At 45.5% G+C, this 12644-nt stretch overlaps 1 protein-coding gene across 2 annotated transcripts in view; it reads right to left on the reverse strand.

The window, feature by feature from the left end:
* Positions 1–12644, reverse strand: part of ACLY (ATP citrate lyase) — a 28048-nt gene that overhangs the window by 1236 nt on the left and 14168 nt on the right. For both annotated transcript variants that reach the window (XM_050985593.1, XM_050985594.1), the window contains exons 10-26: positions 12398–12459; positions 12109–12226; positions 10894–11048; positions 10062–10152; positions 7362–7503; positions 5053–5221; positions 4496–4600; positions 4077–4273; positions 3797–3878; positions 3342–3452; positions 2700–2827; positions 2413–2506; positions 2022–2176; positions 1518–1668; positions 895–1038; positions 600–713; positions 60–142 (exon numbers count right to left, since the gene is read on the reverse strand). In XM_050985593.1, coding sequence (XP_050841550.1) covers positions 60–142; positions 600–713; positions 895–1038; positions 1518–1668; positions 2022–2176; positions 2413–2506; positions 2700–2827; positions 3342–3452; positions 3797–3878; positions 4077–4273; positions 4496–4600; positions 5053–5221; positions 7362–7503; positions 10062–10152; positions 10894–11048; positions 12109–12226; positions 12398–12459 — 2101 coding nt within the window. The remainder of the gene's footprint in view (positions 1–59; positions 143–599; positions 714–894; positions 1039–1517; positions 1669–2021; positions 2177–2412; positions 2507–2699; positions 2828–3341; positions 3453–3796; positions 3879–4076; positions 4274–4495; positions 4601–5052; positions 5222–7361; positions 7504–10061; positions 10153–10893; positions 11049–12108; positions 12227–12397; positions 12460–12644) is intronic.

Here is a 12644-nt window from a genome sequence, read left to right on the forward strand (position 1 = left end):
AGGAGCTGGCAGTGCAGCTTCATAGGACCATGATGCAAGAACAGCTTTCCCTCACTCACCGTGTGAAAGAGCCACAATTCCTGAGCACGTCAACAAAGGCCACTCCAATGAAGCCATCTACATTCAGGATAAGGTTTGGTTTCTGCAGGAAACAAAACACACCCCAACAGAGATGTCAACAGTGCAAATGGTGTTCACCTGGCACCTTCCACTGGTGATTTGAGGGCTGCCTGGAGCCCAGAAGCCTGAGCAAGAGCTACACTTAATGGAAATGCTGGAAAATTAACCCAAAACAAGGGGCCCCTATTTTCAGCCCCCAGTGGTTCCCTGCCATGTGCCAGCAGCCTGGGATTTACACCCAGCAGTGCCACTGTGGACAGTGGCCACACAGATGATGGTTTGGCTTGTTCAGCATTTTCCTGGTAGCCAAATGCCTTCAGCCTTCCCAAACTGCAGCTGTACTTGGCTTCAACTCCACCCCAGACACAATCCCCAGCAACAATTTATGAAGCACTGTGCTGAAAATACAGCAGAGGCCCAGTCCCTTTCCCTCCCAAGAGAACCAGTGCCCAGAGCAGTTCAGAGCTGGTGCCCTTCACCTTGGAAGTTGTGATTTTTTCTACTTCGAGCGCGTAGTCCAGCAGCGGAGTGGCTGGGAAGTGCTGCTTCACATAATCCTTGAGAATCTGAACTCTCATGTCAGGGTTGTTTATCTGCAAGTTCAGAGCACATTACAATCAGTGATGTTGCCTCTCACTGATACTCTCTGTAGATTTGGGAAAATTTGGTAAATAGCTGCCTCTGAAACTCACTGATTTTCTTTCCTTTGTTTTTGTTCCCCCCCCCCCCCATCCCTAAAAATCCCTCCAGTTTGTCCTAATGCAGTTTTCTTACTGATTTCACTCTGTGTCCAATGCCCATGATCAGCTTCCCTTCTTTCTTCATCTTATTCACAAACTCCATGGGGATGATCCCACTGTCAAAAGCTTTGCTGAACATTTTGGCTGCAGCATCAAGTGCTCCCCCAAACCGGTCACCCTGGGTGCAGAACAAAGGCAATTACATCAAAGGACTCCACAATTAAGATAAAAACCCAAGATTATCTCCCCCATCCACCCTCCTGGTCTCTGGCATTCATGACATTAGAGTTGGGCAGGCACCTGAGAGAAAGCATTTGCTTATCTCAAATGAATGCAGATTCGGAGCCAGTGCATCTCTGCTAGAGACCAGTGTCTGTTATAGCGACTCTTGTCAGAGTTCAGGCACCAGAGTCAACACTGACAGCAATTTGGCTGCTACAAACTATTTCTAGACACAAAAGAGACAAACTAGTCTGACTTACTGGAAAAATGGACCAGATTTGAAACCAAAACCAAACTATTAGAGTTGAAATTCAAAGTTTGAGTGGACAGACACCACCACTCTGTGACTCTGCAGCTAATCCAAAAATTAGTAGTAACAAAACCTGGAGGAGTAATGAGTAACAAAGATAAACCTCCTGAATATCAGGTACTCACAATAGTAAGAAGGCCTGAAGTGAGGCTTGAAACCAGATCTTTGCCAGCCCTGGCACAGACAATGGTGTTGTGGGCTCCAGACACGGCTGGCCCGTGGTCTGCTGTCACCATCAGGCACATCTCAATGAACTGGCAGGCATACCTGGGTAACCTGGGCACAGACACCACATCAGTCAGGGACACAACACAAATGCAAATGTTTGTAAAGTCTCCAGCCTCGCCAGAGCTGAGGTGACACAAGTAGTCACAGAGTGTGAATCAGGCCCAGAATACAGAAGTTTCCTCAATGCACCACAAGACTCATAGAAAACTATCCTGAGATTAAAACACACTGTATGCAACCCAAAATGCTAATATGGTGTCATGGAGGAAATACAGAGATGGCATTCCAGTGAATCTACCTTCACAAAGGAATCCTGGAATTATTTTTTTTTAGCTTAAAAGTCCATTAATAAACAAGAAAAACTCCAAAGAATCTGCAAGCTTTCAGAAAAACCACCTCACCTCCTCTGAAACCAGAGCAGGCCTAGAACTCCTCCAATGCCCATCTCTTCTTTGAAGACCTCAGTGATGGGCATCCCAGCATAGATCAGCTCCTGCCCTCGCTCGTCACAGATGCTGGTCATGAAGGAAGCTGGTTTGCGGATCAGCCCCAGCTCCTGGAATTGCAGGATAAAGACACGATATCAAACACCCCAGCCCAGCAGAGAGAGGCAGCACAAGGCAGAGAGGGCAAACAGCAACACCTCAGAGCAGCTTCCACAGCTCAGAATCAGCACAGCTCATAAGTAACACTACAAAGCACAAGGTATAACCCCAGCATGGCATCCGGAATCACAGCCAATGCCCTGGCTGTTCCAAGAAACCCTAAAGCAGCTAAACCAGCACAGCTCACCCTTGCCCAGGAGTAATCCATTGGCACAGTTGGAGGAGGCACTTCCTCAGCTGGTTCAATCACTCTTTTGGCCACAAGATCCTGGTACACAGACCTAGGGAGAGAATCCATTCAGTAATTTTGGTCCTTCTAAGAGATCCAAGAGAGGTTAAAACCCCTTAGACCTTAAAACCCCACAATAAGTAGAATCTGCTTTCCTTAAGCAGAAATATATTCCCTATCAGGCCAGAATCAGTGTCCTGACAGCTTTTGTCCACTGCTGAAGGTGCCCTGTTAATGTGACTTACTGAATGACTTCTCCCAGCTCATCAAAACTCCGGGGAACAAACACTCCAGCTTCCTTTAAGGCTTTGTTCTTTGCTACAGCAGTTTCAGAGGCCTGGTTGGCACAAGCTCCTGCATGGCCAAACTGCACCTATAAACAGGAAAAGAGAGCACTAAGGAATAGAGATTGTTACTTGCAGAGAGTGCAACAGAACAGAATCCTGACTGGGAACACCAGTGGCTGCACATCTGTCTCCTCTGGGCTACCAAAACTCCCGGTTGCAGTCAGAGCCAACAGGGCAATCACAAAGATGTTCTGACCTGGAATCCCTCCAGGCTCATTCACTTTCTGCCTCCCTAAACTGCCCCCCTTCAGAGCTGCTTAACATAGATCTTCGCCATCCAGAAACAGGCAGCTACTGGAATTGTTGCTTTCCCTGGTATCTTTGGGCTCCCTTCACAAGTAAGCAGAATCCCCAGGAAATTTCCTGTGACAGAACTATAGAAGCACAAGACATCTTTATCATTTGTATTTATGAACTTTTGCACGTTAAAGTTACAACTGCCAGTTCTGGAAGGTTTAGGTACAATGACTGAAGTTGTGATTTATTTCCTCTTGTGGATATATTCCTATTTTATGCATTTGCCCCCATTTTTACACATACCTCTGAGGAGAACATGGTGGCACAGGTACCAATGCACCAGCACACCACTGGCTTGGTGATCCGGCCCTCTTTAACACCCCTGCAGATCTTGTACTCTTCTGTGCCTCCAATCTGCAGGGAGAGAAATGGTTCCAAGCTGCACTTTTGACAAAACCAGCTCCAAAACACACAAAGAAGCATTGCTGAAAGTTTTTCTCCTTTTTCACAGAATAATGGCTGAAGTGTCAGAACAAAACCTCCTGATTTTTCTTTTTCTTTTATTTACTTTAAATGTGAAGACTATGCTTGCCTTTGGAATACATTCAATTTATTTTGATGAAAGCAGCAAGAAATAAAATTTGGAATATTCAAGAACAGTAGAAGCTGCTATTTAGCATCCTTGCAACCAGGTCAGATGCTCCCAAAACAAAAACCACACACAGGTATTTCTCAGGGAGTTAAGTGGTCTCACTCACCTCCCCCAGTACTACAATCATCTTTACTCCTGGAGTATCCTGATAACGCAAGACATGATCCATAAAAGTCGAACCAGGATATCTGTGTGCAATCAGGAGAAATGATAGAAATTTATTTCATATCCTTTCTGAAAAAAAAAAAAAACCCAGAAACTAACACCCAACCTGCTCTTCTGTTGCAGCCTGAACTGCGAACAGCAACACTCTTCCTTCTCCAAATTACCAACAATTCTATTGACCAACTTGAAAACCAGTGCCTGCTGAAGGTGCCAACTCATACCTGTCTCCTCCAATGGCCACCCCCTCGTAGACCCCATCAGTGGTGCGGGAGATGATGTTGTTGAGCTCGTTGGACATCCCTCCAGAGCGGGACACGTAGGCCACGCTGCCAGGGCGGTACAGCTTCGATGCCAAGATGTTATCCAGCATGCCTCCTGTGTTGCCTATTTTAAAGCAACCTGGCTTGATCCCACCAACCTATAAGAGAAAGGTGTAAAGCCCTTTAAAATGGTGAAACTGAGGAACATTTGCGTACAGCAGCATTTCTATAGAGAAGGGAGGATGGCAAAGACTTTAAGGTGAGAGACTAGCACACACTTCCTGTGAGTAAAGACAAAGTACATTGTAGGATATGCTTAATCCATTGCAGAAAGCTGATCTGAAGGTTAAGAAAGACAGAAGGTGCCCATCAGTACTTACAGTTGCAGGCCCAATGATGGTGACTCCCTTTTTATCAGCTGTCTTGATCAGTTTGCGTGTCAGGGCCTCCGGAATGCCCTCGGCAATAATGGCAATGGTGCGGATCTGCCAATGGTGAGAGAAAGAAAATCATTGCTACCCCACAGAGCTGCCCCTTGTCAGGGCCCTGGGAGGTCACTCTGTGCACTCTCATCCAGGAAGGTCCAATGCATGAATCTGCAGGCTGCCATGATCTTCACAATAGGCTCAATGCTCTGGTCAGGGAATTTTCTCCCCCTTGCATATCAGAGCAGCACTGTATTATATTCAGCCTGAAGTAGTTACTGCTAACCCAGAAGCACCAAAATCCTCTTAAACAAACTGCAAGTCTAGCATAAGGATTTGCCAGGGACCCCCAGCATCCTCCTTGCATTCTGGAAAGGGTTAGAATTGGGGGTTATCTGCTAACTCAGAAAACCAAGAGAATTTCCTAATGCCACCATGGTTTAAGAAACACCAGTACCCTGCTGAAAGGGTCTTCTTTCTTCATTTGGGCTTCTTCTGGATCCTGCACTCACCTGAGGGTAATTCATGGTTTCAACAGTGCTGTCATAGGCAGAGCGCAGGGATGCAAAGTTGATGAGAACATCCACCTCTGGGTGCTTCCTCATGGCATCTGACATGTTCTTGTAGACTGGGATCAGGATTTCCTTGTGGCCCCAGTAGAACTTCTGCCTGTGGTCACCACTGTGGAAGAGAAGATGGGAAAGCCCTGACCTGAAGGCTGCTGGAAAGGCAAAGGGACACAGTGCATGCAGACAGAGGAGTTTACAAACCCCATCTTCTCAGTCCCTGAGACTGACTGAGACACTCACGAGCACGTGAGCATATCTGGGGAGGGACCATATGACAGCAGAAGGTTCTTCAGAGAATAGGACAGAGCAGCATATGGAAGGAGACGGGCTAATGGGGACAGAGGCATCCAGCAAGATGAATAAGCTCTCCCACAGTGAAGTTACCAGAGCCTTAACTCTACTCCAAGCTGGAAGACAGAATGAGGCACAGAAAGAGTAATGAATGAGAGGCGTGCAAAGCTGTGTCACTGGGCTGGGGCTAACACTGGACTGAGGGAACAGCAAACCAGTATCTGCAGTGAACAGCCAGGACAGCCATGGGAGGGCCAGTCAGCTTCCCAATCCTGCTACAGGGGGATCCTGCCCATCCCACAGGCACTGGAGGGGAAGCACCTGGGAAGGTTTCACTGCTGGTATTTATACACAGTAGCTGCTCTGACTGGAAATGCAGTGAAGTCTGACTGAGCAGTTATTTGAGTGTGTGGATACTGGCTGTGCTCCCATACCAGTACCTTCGTGACAGAACATTCCAGGTTTTGCCAGCCTGGCTCCCTCCAAAAGGTCAAGCAGATTCAGATAATTACAGGTAGCCTTTAACTTCAATCCCTATTGCTTTTTCCTCCTTAATCAAGTGCAGCACTGCCAGAGGCTGCCACTCACATATGGACATGGGTGTGCCTGCACTCAGCACCCCGAGGTTTGCACTTGCTGAGAAGTTATTACAGAGCTGCAATTACCATCAGAGCTGCAGAATAACAGTACAAGGTCTTAATTGTCAAGAGGAGAAATTCTCTGCAGGACAGAGGCTGATTAGACATCAGCTCTCCAGGATGTCTGTAAATACCACAGGAATGAACCAAAGCTCCTGCCTGGCTCTGGGCTCCCACCTCACTGCACTGGAAGCAACAGCTGCTGTTTCCCTTCTTCCTGCTTGCCTTGTCCCACAGGGAGAGCCCCACACTGAGGAGGTGCAGTAAAACAGCTCATGCACACCCAACAGCCCTTCTCATCCCTGTAGGGATGGGTAAAAGAGGGTAAACACCACAAGGGAACTCTCTATCCTACCAAAGGATCCACAGGCTTCCTGCCTGCTAAGAAATCCCTGCTGCTATTAGAAAGAATATGAACAAGACTTTATTTTTTAAAAATTTTGCTTGGCTTTGGTTTGTCAGCAGAGCTGCTATGATTCTGGATATTTGGAGGGGTAATTCCTGCTGCTGCAGGCACAAATCAAGATGTCTTAGACAAGCAAACAGCCAACAGCAGGTGAGTGGAAGAAGCCTTACACAGCCTGCCTGCCTTTGCTGAGCCAGGGTGCTGGAAAGAAAGCCCAGGTAGCCAAACCTGCCTTCCTCACTGAGTGAAGAACAGAATTTGGACATCTGTCACTGTCATATTTTCTGAAAAATCCCTTCGCCAGAATTTCTTCTCCTGGGAAGATGAGAAGCCTCAGAGAAAAAAACACTATTATGTCATTTGCTTCTCCCTGTTTTGCTGCTTTGGAATGTGGCTGGAGATTGTTTACCAACAGGTGCATGTTTGATTGGTGTCATGTGAATTGTTTTTATTTAATGACCAATCACCATCAGCTGTGTCAGACTCTGAGGAGTCAGTCACAAGTTTTTCATTATCATTCTTGTTAAGCCTTCTGGCTGTATCCTCTCTCTATTCTTTAGTACAATTTTAGTATAGCATAAAATAATAAATCAGCCTTCTAAGAACATGGAGTCAGATTCACTCATCTCTCAGCTCATCCTGGGGACCCCTGCAAATACCACAGACATCTTTTAAAAAGTCTAAGTTTAGTTCTGTGGTGAACACTAAGCTGTTTCAACAGTGCAGCCCAAACCAATGGTTGAAGAAAGCATCCTACAAAGCCAACCCAGGTGTGGAAGGGAGCAGAAGAGAAGGTGTTCCAGCAGGGATGAAGACCAGGGCAGAGCCCCACTAAAGAACCACAGAGACTGAGAGAGGAGAAAGGTCACAGAAGAGCTGGAGGGAAATGAAAATGTGACACAGTCACAGGTACTTACGTGAAGGGATAAACCATGGCAGCCACTGAGGGCTCATCCCTGGAGCAAATATAATCAAAGTCCAGCATTCCTTGGACAGCCCTGGTCTGCATCCCCCACACAATGGCCTTGGTGTGACGGCTGAACAGGGTTGTGGCTTTACCTGCTCAGAAAAAAGGGGAAAAAACCCAAATCTGTTACCACCATATTTTCTGAAAAATCTCTTTGCTTAAGATTTTCTCCTGGGAATTTGAGAAGCCTCAGAGAAAAATGAAAGTAATAATTATCTGATTTGTTTCTCCTGTGTTTTGCTGCTTTGAAATGTGGTTTGAAGATTGTTTATCCAACAGGTAATTTCATGTGAATTGTTTTTACTTAATAACCAATCATGGTCAAGCTGAGTCAGACTCTGAAGAGAGAATCACAAGTTTTTCATTAGTATCTTTTAGCCTTCTGTCTATATCCTCTCTCTATTCTTTAGTATAGTATTCTTTAATATAATATAAATCATAAAATAATAAATTAGCCTTCTAAGAACATAAGAGTCAAATTCATCTTTCCTCCCTTCGATGGGGGTCTTTGAAAACACCACACCAATCCAACTCCAAACCTGAGCAAGACACAAACTGCAACTTTGCCAAATGCCTGCTAAAAGGTTCCTGGATGAGTATTCCCCCACCTCCAAACTGAACCAGTTCAGGAGATGAACTGCAGTTTGCAGGATGGAGTAGCCACACTGTGCAAATTAAGAAACTGTAGATGAATTAGCAATCCTTTCCTTGGATTCTGAACACCACAGCCAGGTTTTGGGATTCACAAAATGGGCAAATGAATCACAGGAGGGAGCTGGTATAGGAGAGAAGTAAAAACTGCCTCTTCTCTCATGAGCCTTTCATATTTCCCCCAGTTTTCTTACACAAAGCTGAAGAGAACTTTGAATTTCATGTATTTATTTGCATGTAGCCCAGTCTGGGCAAACCATGGGAGGCTGATCAGGGCACCATAGTAGAATGACAGAAAACTTAAAAAAAAGAAAGGGCAAATTAAGAAACTGTAATGGGGGGGACAAAGATAATAAAGGAGCTCAACACACTTGGTTTTCTTTCTGGTGTTTTTTTTTTTTTTTTTTTTTTTGTTTTGTTTTGTTTTTTTTACAATCAGAGTACAACACAAACTTAATGGCTCCAAGAATTTATATATGGCCCAAAACTTGGCTTCAGGGCACAGAGTCACAAGAAAAGCAACAGTTCAGCCAGTGAGGATGGACTGTTTGCTTAAAGTCTATTTACACCCTTGTCACAGCACAACAATGAGTCTCTCCTTCTGACTCCAGGCAGAATTAATTTTAAAACTTGGAAAAACTCAGAGCTGATCCACTTGCTGATGCCAACTTGGGCTACTGCTGAGTTCTTCCTGGATTTGGATCAAAGACAAACAGCATTAGGGATTAAAGAGGACACTGCTCCTCTGGCTTCAACAAAAAATCATTCCTTGAATTCTTGGATTGTTGCTCTCCAGCCCTACACAGTCAGAGTTCAGATTCACTGCAACATGACTTGTTATTAGGGAACTGAAAATTCTGTTTATCTTGCAGGTGCCTGCAAGGGGGTACCATGAGTGCTCCCAGGAACACCAAAATGCAGACCCAGAGAGGCAATGATGTTTATCTGAGAGCAACAACCCAAGAATTCCCCTTCTACTGTCCCTCCTTATGATAAGAGAGGTAACTTGAAGCTCTACTTTGCCTCCAGTTCAGCAGTTTATTCTCACACAGCACAGAGCCCAAGAGAGTTTTAAAGTCCCTGTAAAATAACTTCACAGAGCACAAGCTTTAATGCTTTGCTGGACTGTTAAGGTAACATTTAGTTAATTTGTGACTTTTCTGTGCTTTCCAAACCTGATAACCAGCACCCCCTGCACTACTTTGTTTTCCTTTGAAATAAGATAGCAGTTATTGGTCACTCCTCCTTTTGGAAAGCAAAGAGAGCACAGCTTTTCACTAAGTGCCTCAGGCTGTTCTTCTCTGTGATGGTTGTGTGGGGGAAGGGAAGAAAAAACGAAGTTTGTTTGAGACCTGGCCCTCTCTCCCCCAGAAACAGGAAATATTTGTGCAGAGGCATATGTTATCTGCACTTGAAAAAACAGATGAGAAGTCCCCATGGTGACAGCTAAATATGCTGGGCAGGAGGAAAGGACCAGACAACACAGCAAACTTTTGGAGAGATAAAACAGCAACAAAACTAAGAACTAAAAAAAGTCAGCTGCCAGCCAGGCCAGGCACATTCAGCAGGTCACACAGGTCCTACCTGAACCAGGTCTCGAGGCTGGGATTGAATCTGTTGAAGAGAGAATCACTCATGCAATGGTATGACAGAGCTGACTACTGCAGGTGCTGCAGCAGCCCCTCCTCTCCTCTCTACAGCACTCAGGGCATTTGGGCTTGCTCTTGTTAAAAAACAAGAGACTGGAGCCCTCTCACTGTACTTCCTCTCCTTGTGCTGTTCCTGAACATCCCAGATCAGGGCCCATCTGACTTGCTGGGTGTAAGAGCTCATGGCACAAGTGAGCTGCTAAACCACTGAACTACACCCAGGACAAAGATAGGCAGGTGCCACAAAACTGCTTCCCTTTACATCCAGGAACAAAAGCATTTGTCTCATGCCCATCCTGCCTTTGGGAACAGCAGAGCACTGCCAGCAGCACTCCCAGGGCTGAACTTACCAAGAGGGGCTGTTGGTTTTGCCTTCTTAGCTGGAGCAATGCCATCTGGTTTGGACTCAGAGAAGGAGGCAGTTCTGCTAGGTGCTGGAGTCTGAAAGATTCAGAAGCCAAGTCAGTGAGGGACAGTGCTCCAGGTATGGCCTGGAACACAGAGGAGGAGGGGGCCTTGCTTTGGCTACACTGCTCTATTACAAATAAAACCAAAGAAAATGAGTTTTCAGTCAAGCAACAGAAAACTGAATGATCCAGCCGTTACTGTGATAAGTTATGAAAAATCCCTTTGCCAGGATTTTTCTCCTGAGAAGCCTTAGAAGAGAAATGTAAATAATACTTATTTAATTGCTTTGAAATGTAGTTTAGAAGTTATTTACTAACAAGTGCATCTTGGATTAGTTCCATGTGAATTGTGTTGACTCAATAACCAATCCCAGTCCAGGACTCTGGTCAGTCATGGGTTTTTATTATCATTCTTGTCTAGCCTTCTGATGTCTCCTTTCTCTTTCTTTAGTGTAGCTTTAGTATATAATTTTCTTTTAATATAATATAATAAAATAATAAATCAGCCTTCTGAAAACTTGGGAGTCAAATTCTCATCTCTCACCTTGTCCTAGAAACCCCCACAATGCCCAGCAGGTTCAACAGTCACAGTGCCAGCTTTGAGAGGCCACATTGACATGGGCATTGGGGTGGCCTCTCCTGATAAACCACACCAGCAGAGCCATGTCTGTTTTCCTAAAGCTTCCTACAAACACACTAGTGCCCAAAATGCCTTTCCAGCCTGCCTTTGGGAGGCTCCTGACCCTGTCCCCTGTCCCCATGGGGAGGAGCTCACCGAGGGGCTGCCGCTGGCATTGAGCAGGAAGTTGGCAGTGTGGGCTGCAGCTGGTGGCTGGTTGGGGATGGGCCGGTGGCCCAGGGCCATGCCCACGATGGCTGTCATGTGGGTCTCCGTGCCAAACACGTGGATGGGGATCCCCGTGGTCTTCCCTGTGGAAGTACACAAGAGCAGTCAGCATCCTCAGGGGAAAGCTCTTGCTCCTTGAGGAAGTGCTGAGAGTTTTTTTGCAGGACAACATGTGCAACATACGCTCAGTCCAGCCTTCATAGAAGCTGAGTAAGGTCACCAAGCCCTTGAAGGACATGAAAGGAGAAGAACATGCTCAGAAGCAGACAGGTCAGGATGCAAAGGCAGACAAGAAAACCACAGTGAGACACATGAAGAAGAACAAGTAATTAAAATTAACTGAAAGATTAAAATGCTTTTGTAGAAGGATTTAACCAATCATGTGTTAGCTTGAGGTGTGAACAATAGAAAACAGTATAAATATAGTTTGCTTTTTGCAATAAATTGGGTTCACTTGATCATATTGATCATGGTGTGATGTCCTGTTACTGATCCTCTGAAAGAAAGCTCTGGAAACCCAGGGCACCCAGGGAATATTTCTCTGTCTGTTCTGGGGTGCCTGACCCCCAGGGGAACACTGACTTTGACCCTCATTCATGGAGAAAGTTTCCCAGACTTCAAGATAGACTGGAATCCACAAAAGTGTGAAATAGATTATAGAGAGCAGTGCAGGTGTGTCACTGGGTGAGAAATTGAGGTTTTGGGATTTTTAGTATGTTGTGGATGGAAGCAAGATGGAGGCACAGGGCTTGTCCTGGGTTTCTTCTTCATGCTTCTTCTTCTTCCTTCTTCATGGGTTTGGGTGGCATTTTGTAATTGGGCAGAAAAGTCCACATTGGGATCAGTTATTGGGTTAAAAGGGAAAATAATCCAGGTGTCAGTTCTTAATTGGATAGTTTAGTCTTAAAAGCCCTTGTACCAAGAGATTGTTGGCCATTTTGGGCCTTCTACTGAAAAGCTGCCAAACTCACAGCAGTGAGACTGTTTTACTGATAAGAAATAATAAACACTTGAGTCTGAACATGAACTGCTGTCTCAGTGCCTTCAATCCAGACCCAGAGAAACTGAACTGAAACCCCCACAGAAAGCCAGTGGAAGAAACAAGATGCAAGAATAAAACTTAAGGACAAGCTTGGTCCTTACCAACTTCTCCCATGACACGCAGCCCTTCCTGGTAGTTGGGGCCTCCTCTTCGTACAAAGATCCTCACCTCATGCTCCTTCAGAGGGCCTTGGTAATCCTTAATTGCTCTCACAATGCCCTAAAAGAAACACACAGGACAGGTGACCCAGGCAGCCAGGCATTTACCCTGTCCCATCATCTCCAACTCCTGGAAGAGATGGACTGTGAGCCTCAGCCAAAGATGGAATTGGGAAGAAGGGCTGGAGGATGACAACTGTGTGTTTGCTGGTGTTTGAGGCTGGGCACTTACTTTAAAGGTGGCTGCTACATTGGTGAAGTTTGCAATGCTGCCTCCAATAATCAGGATCTTCCCTGAGGGAAGAAGCACACATAAGTAAAGCCATCTCAAGAGCAGAGTACTCCTAGATCAGGCAGCAGTTAAGGACATCAAGTAAAACAAAGTTGCAGAGTAACCAGCTGTATTTAGTAGAAAAAAAAAAAAAACCTAAAACAGTTGAGTTTAGTAGAGCCTGGAAGATAAGAGCTTTATACCAAGA

This window comes from Serinus canaria, chromosome 27 (assembly GCF_022539315.1).
Source record: "Serinus canaria isolate serCan28SL12 chromosome 27, serCan2020, whole genome shotgun sequence".
Classification (NCBI taxonomy): Eukaryota; Metazoa; Chordata; class Aves; order Passeriformes; family Fringillidae; genus Serinus; species Serinus canaria.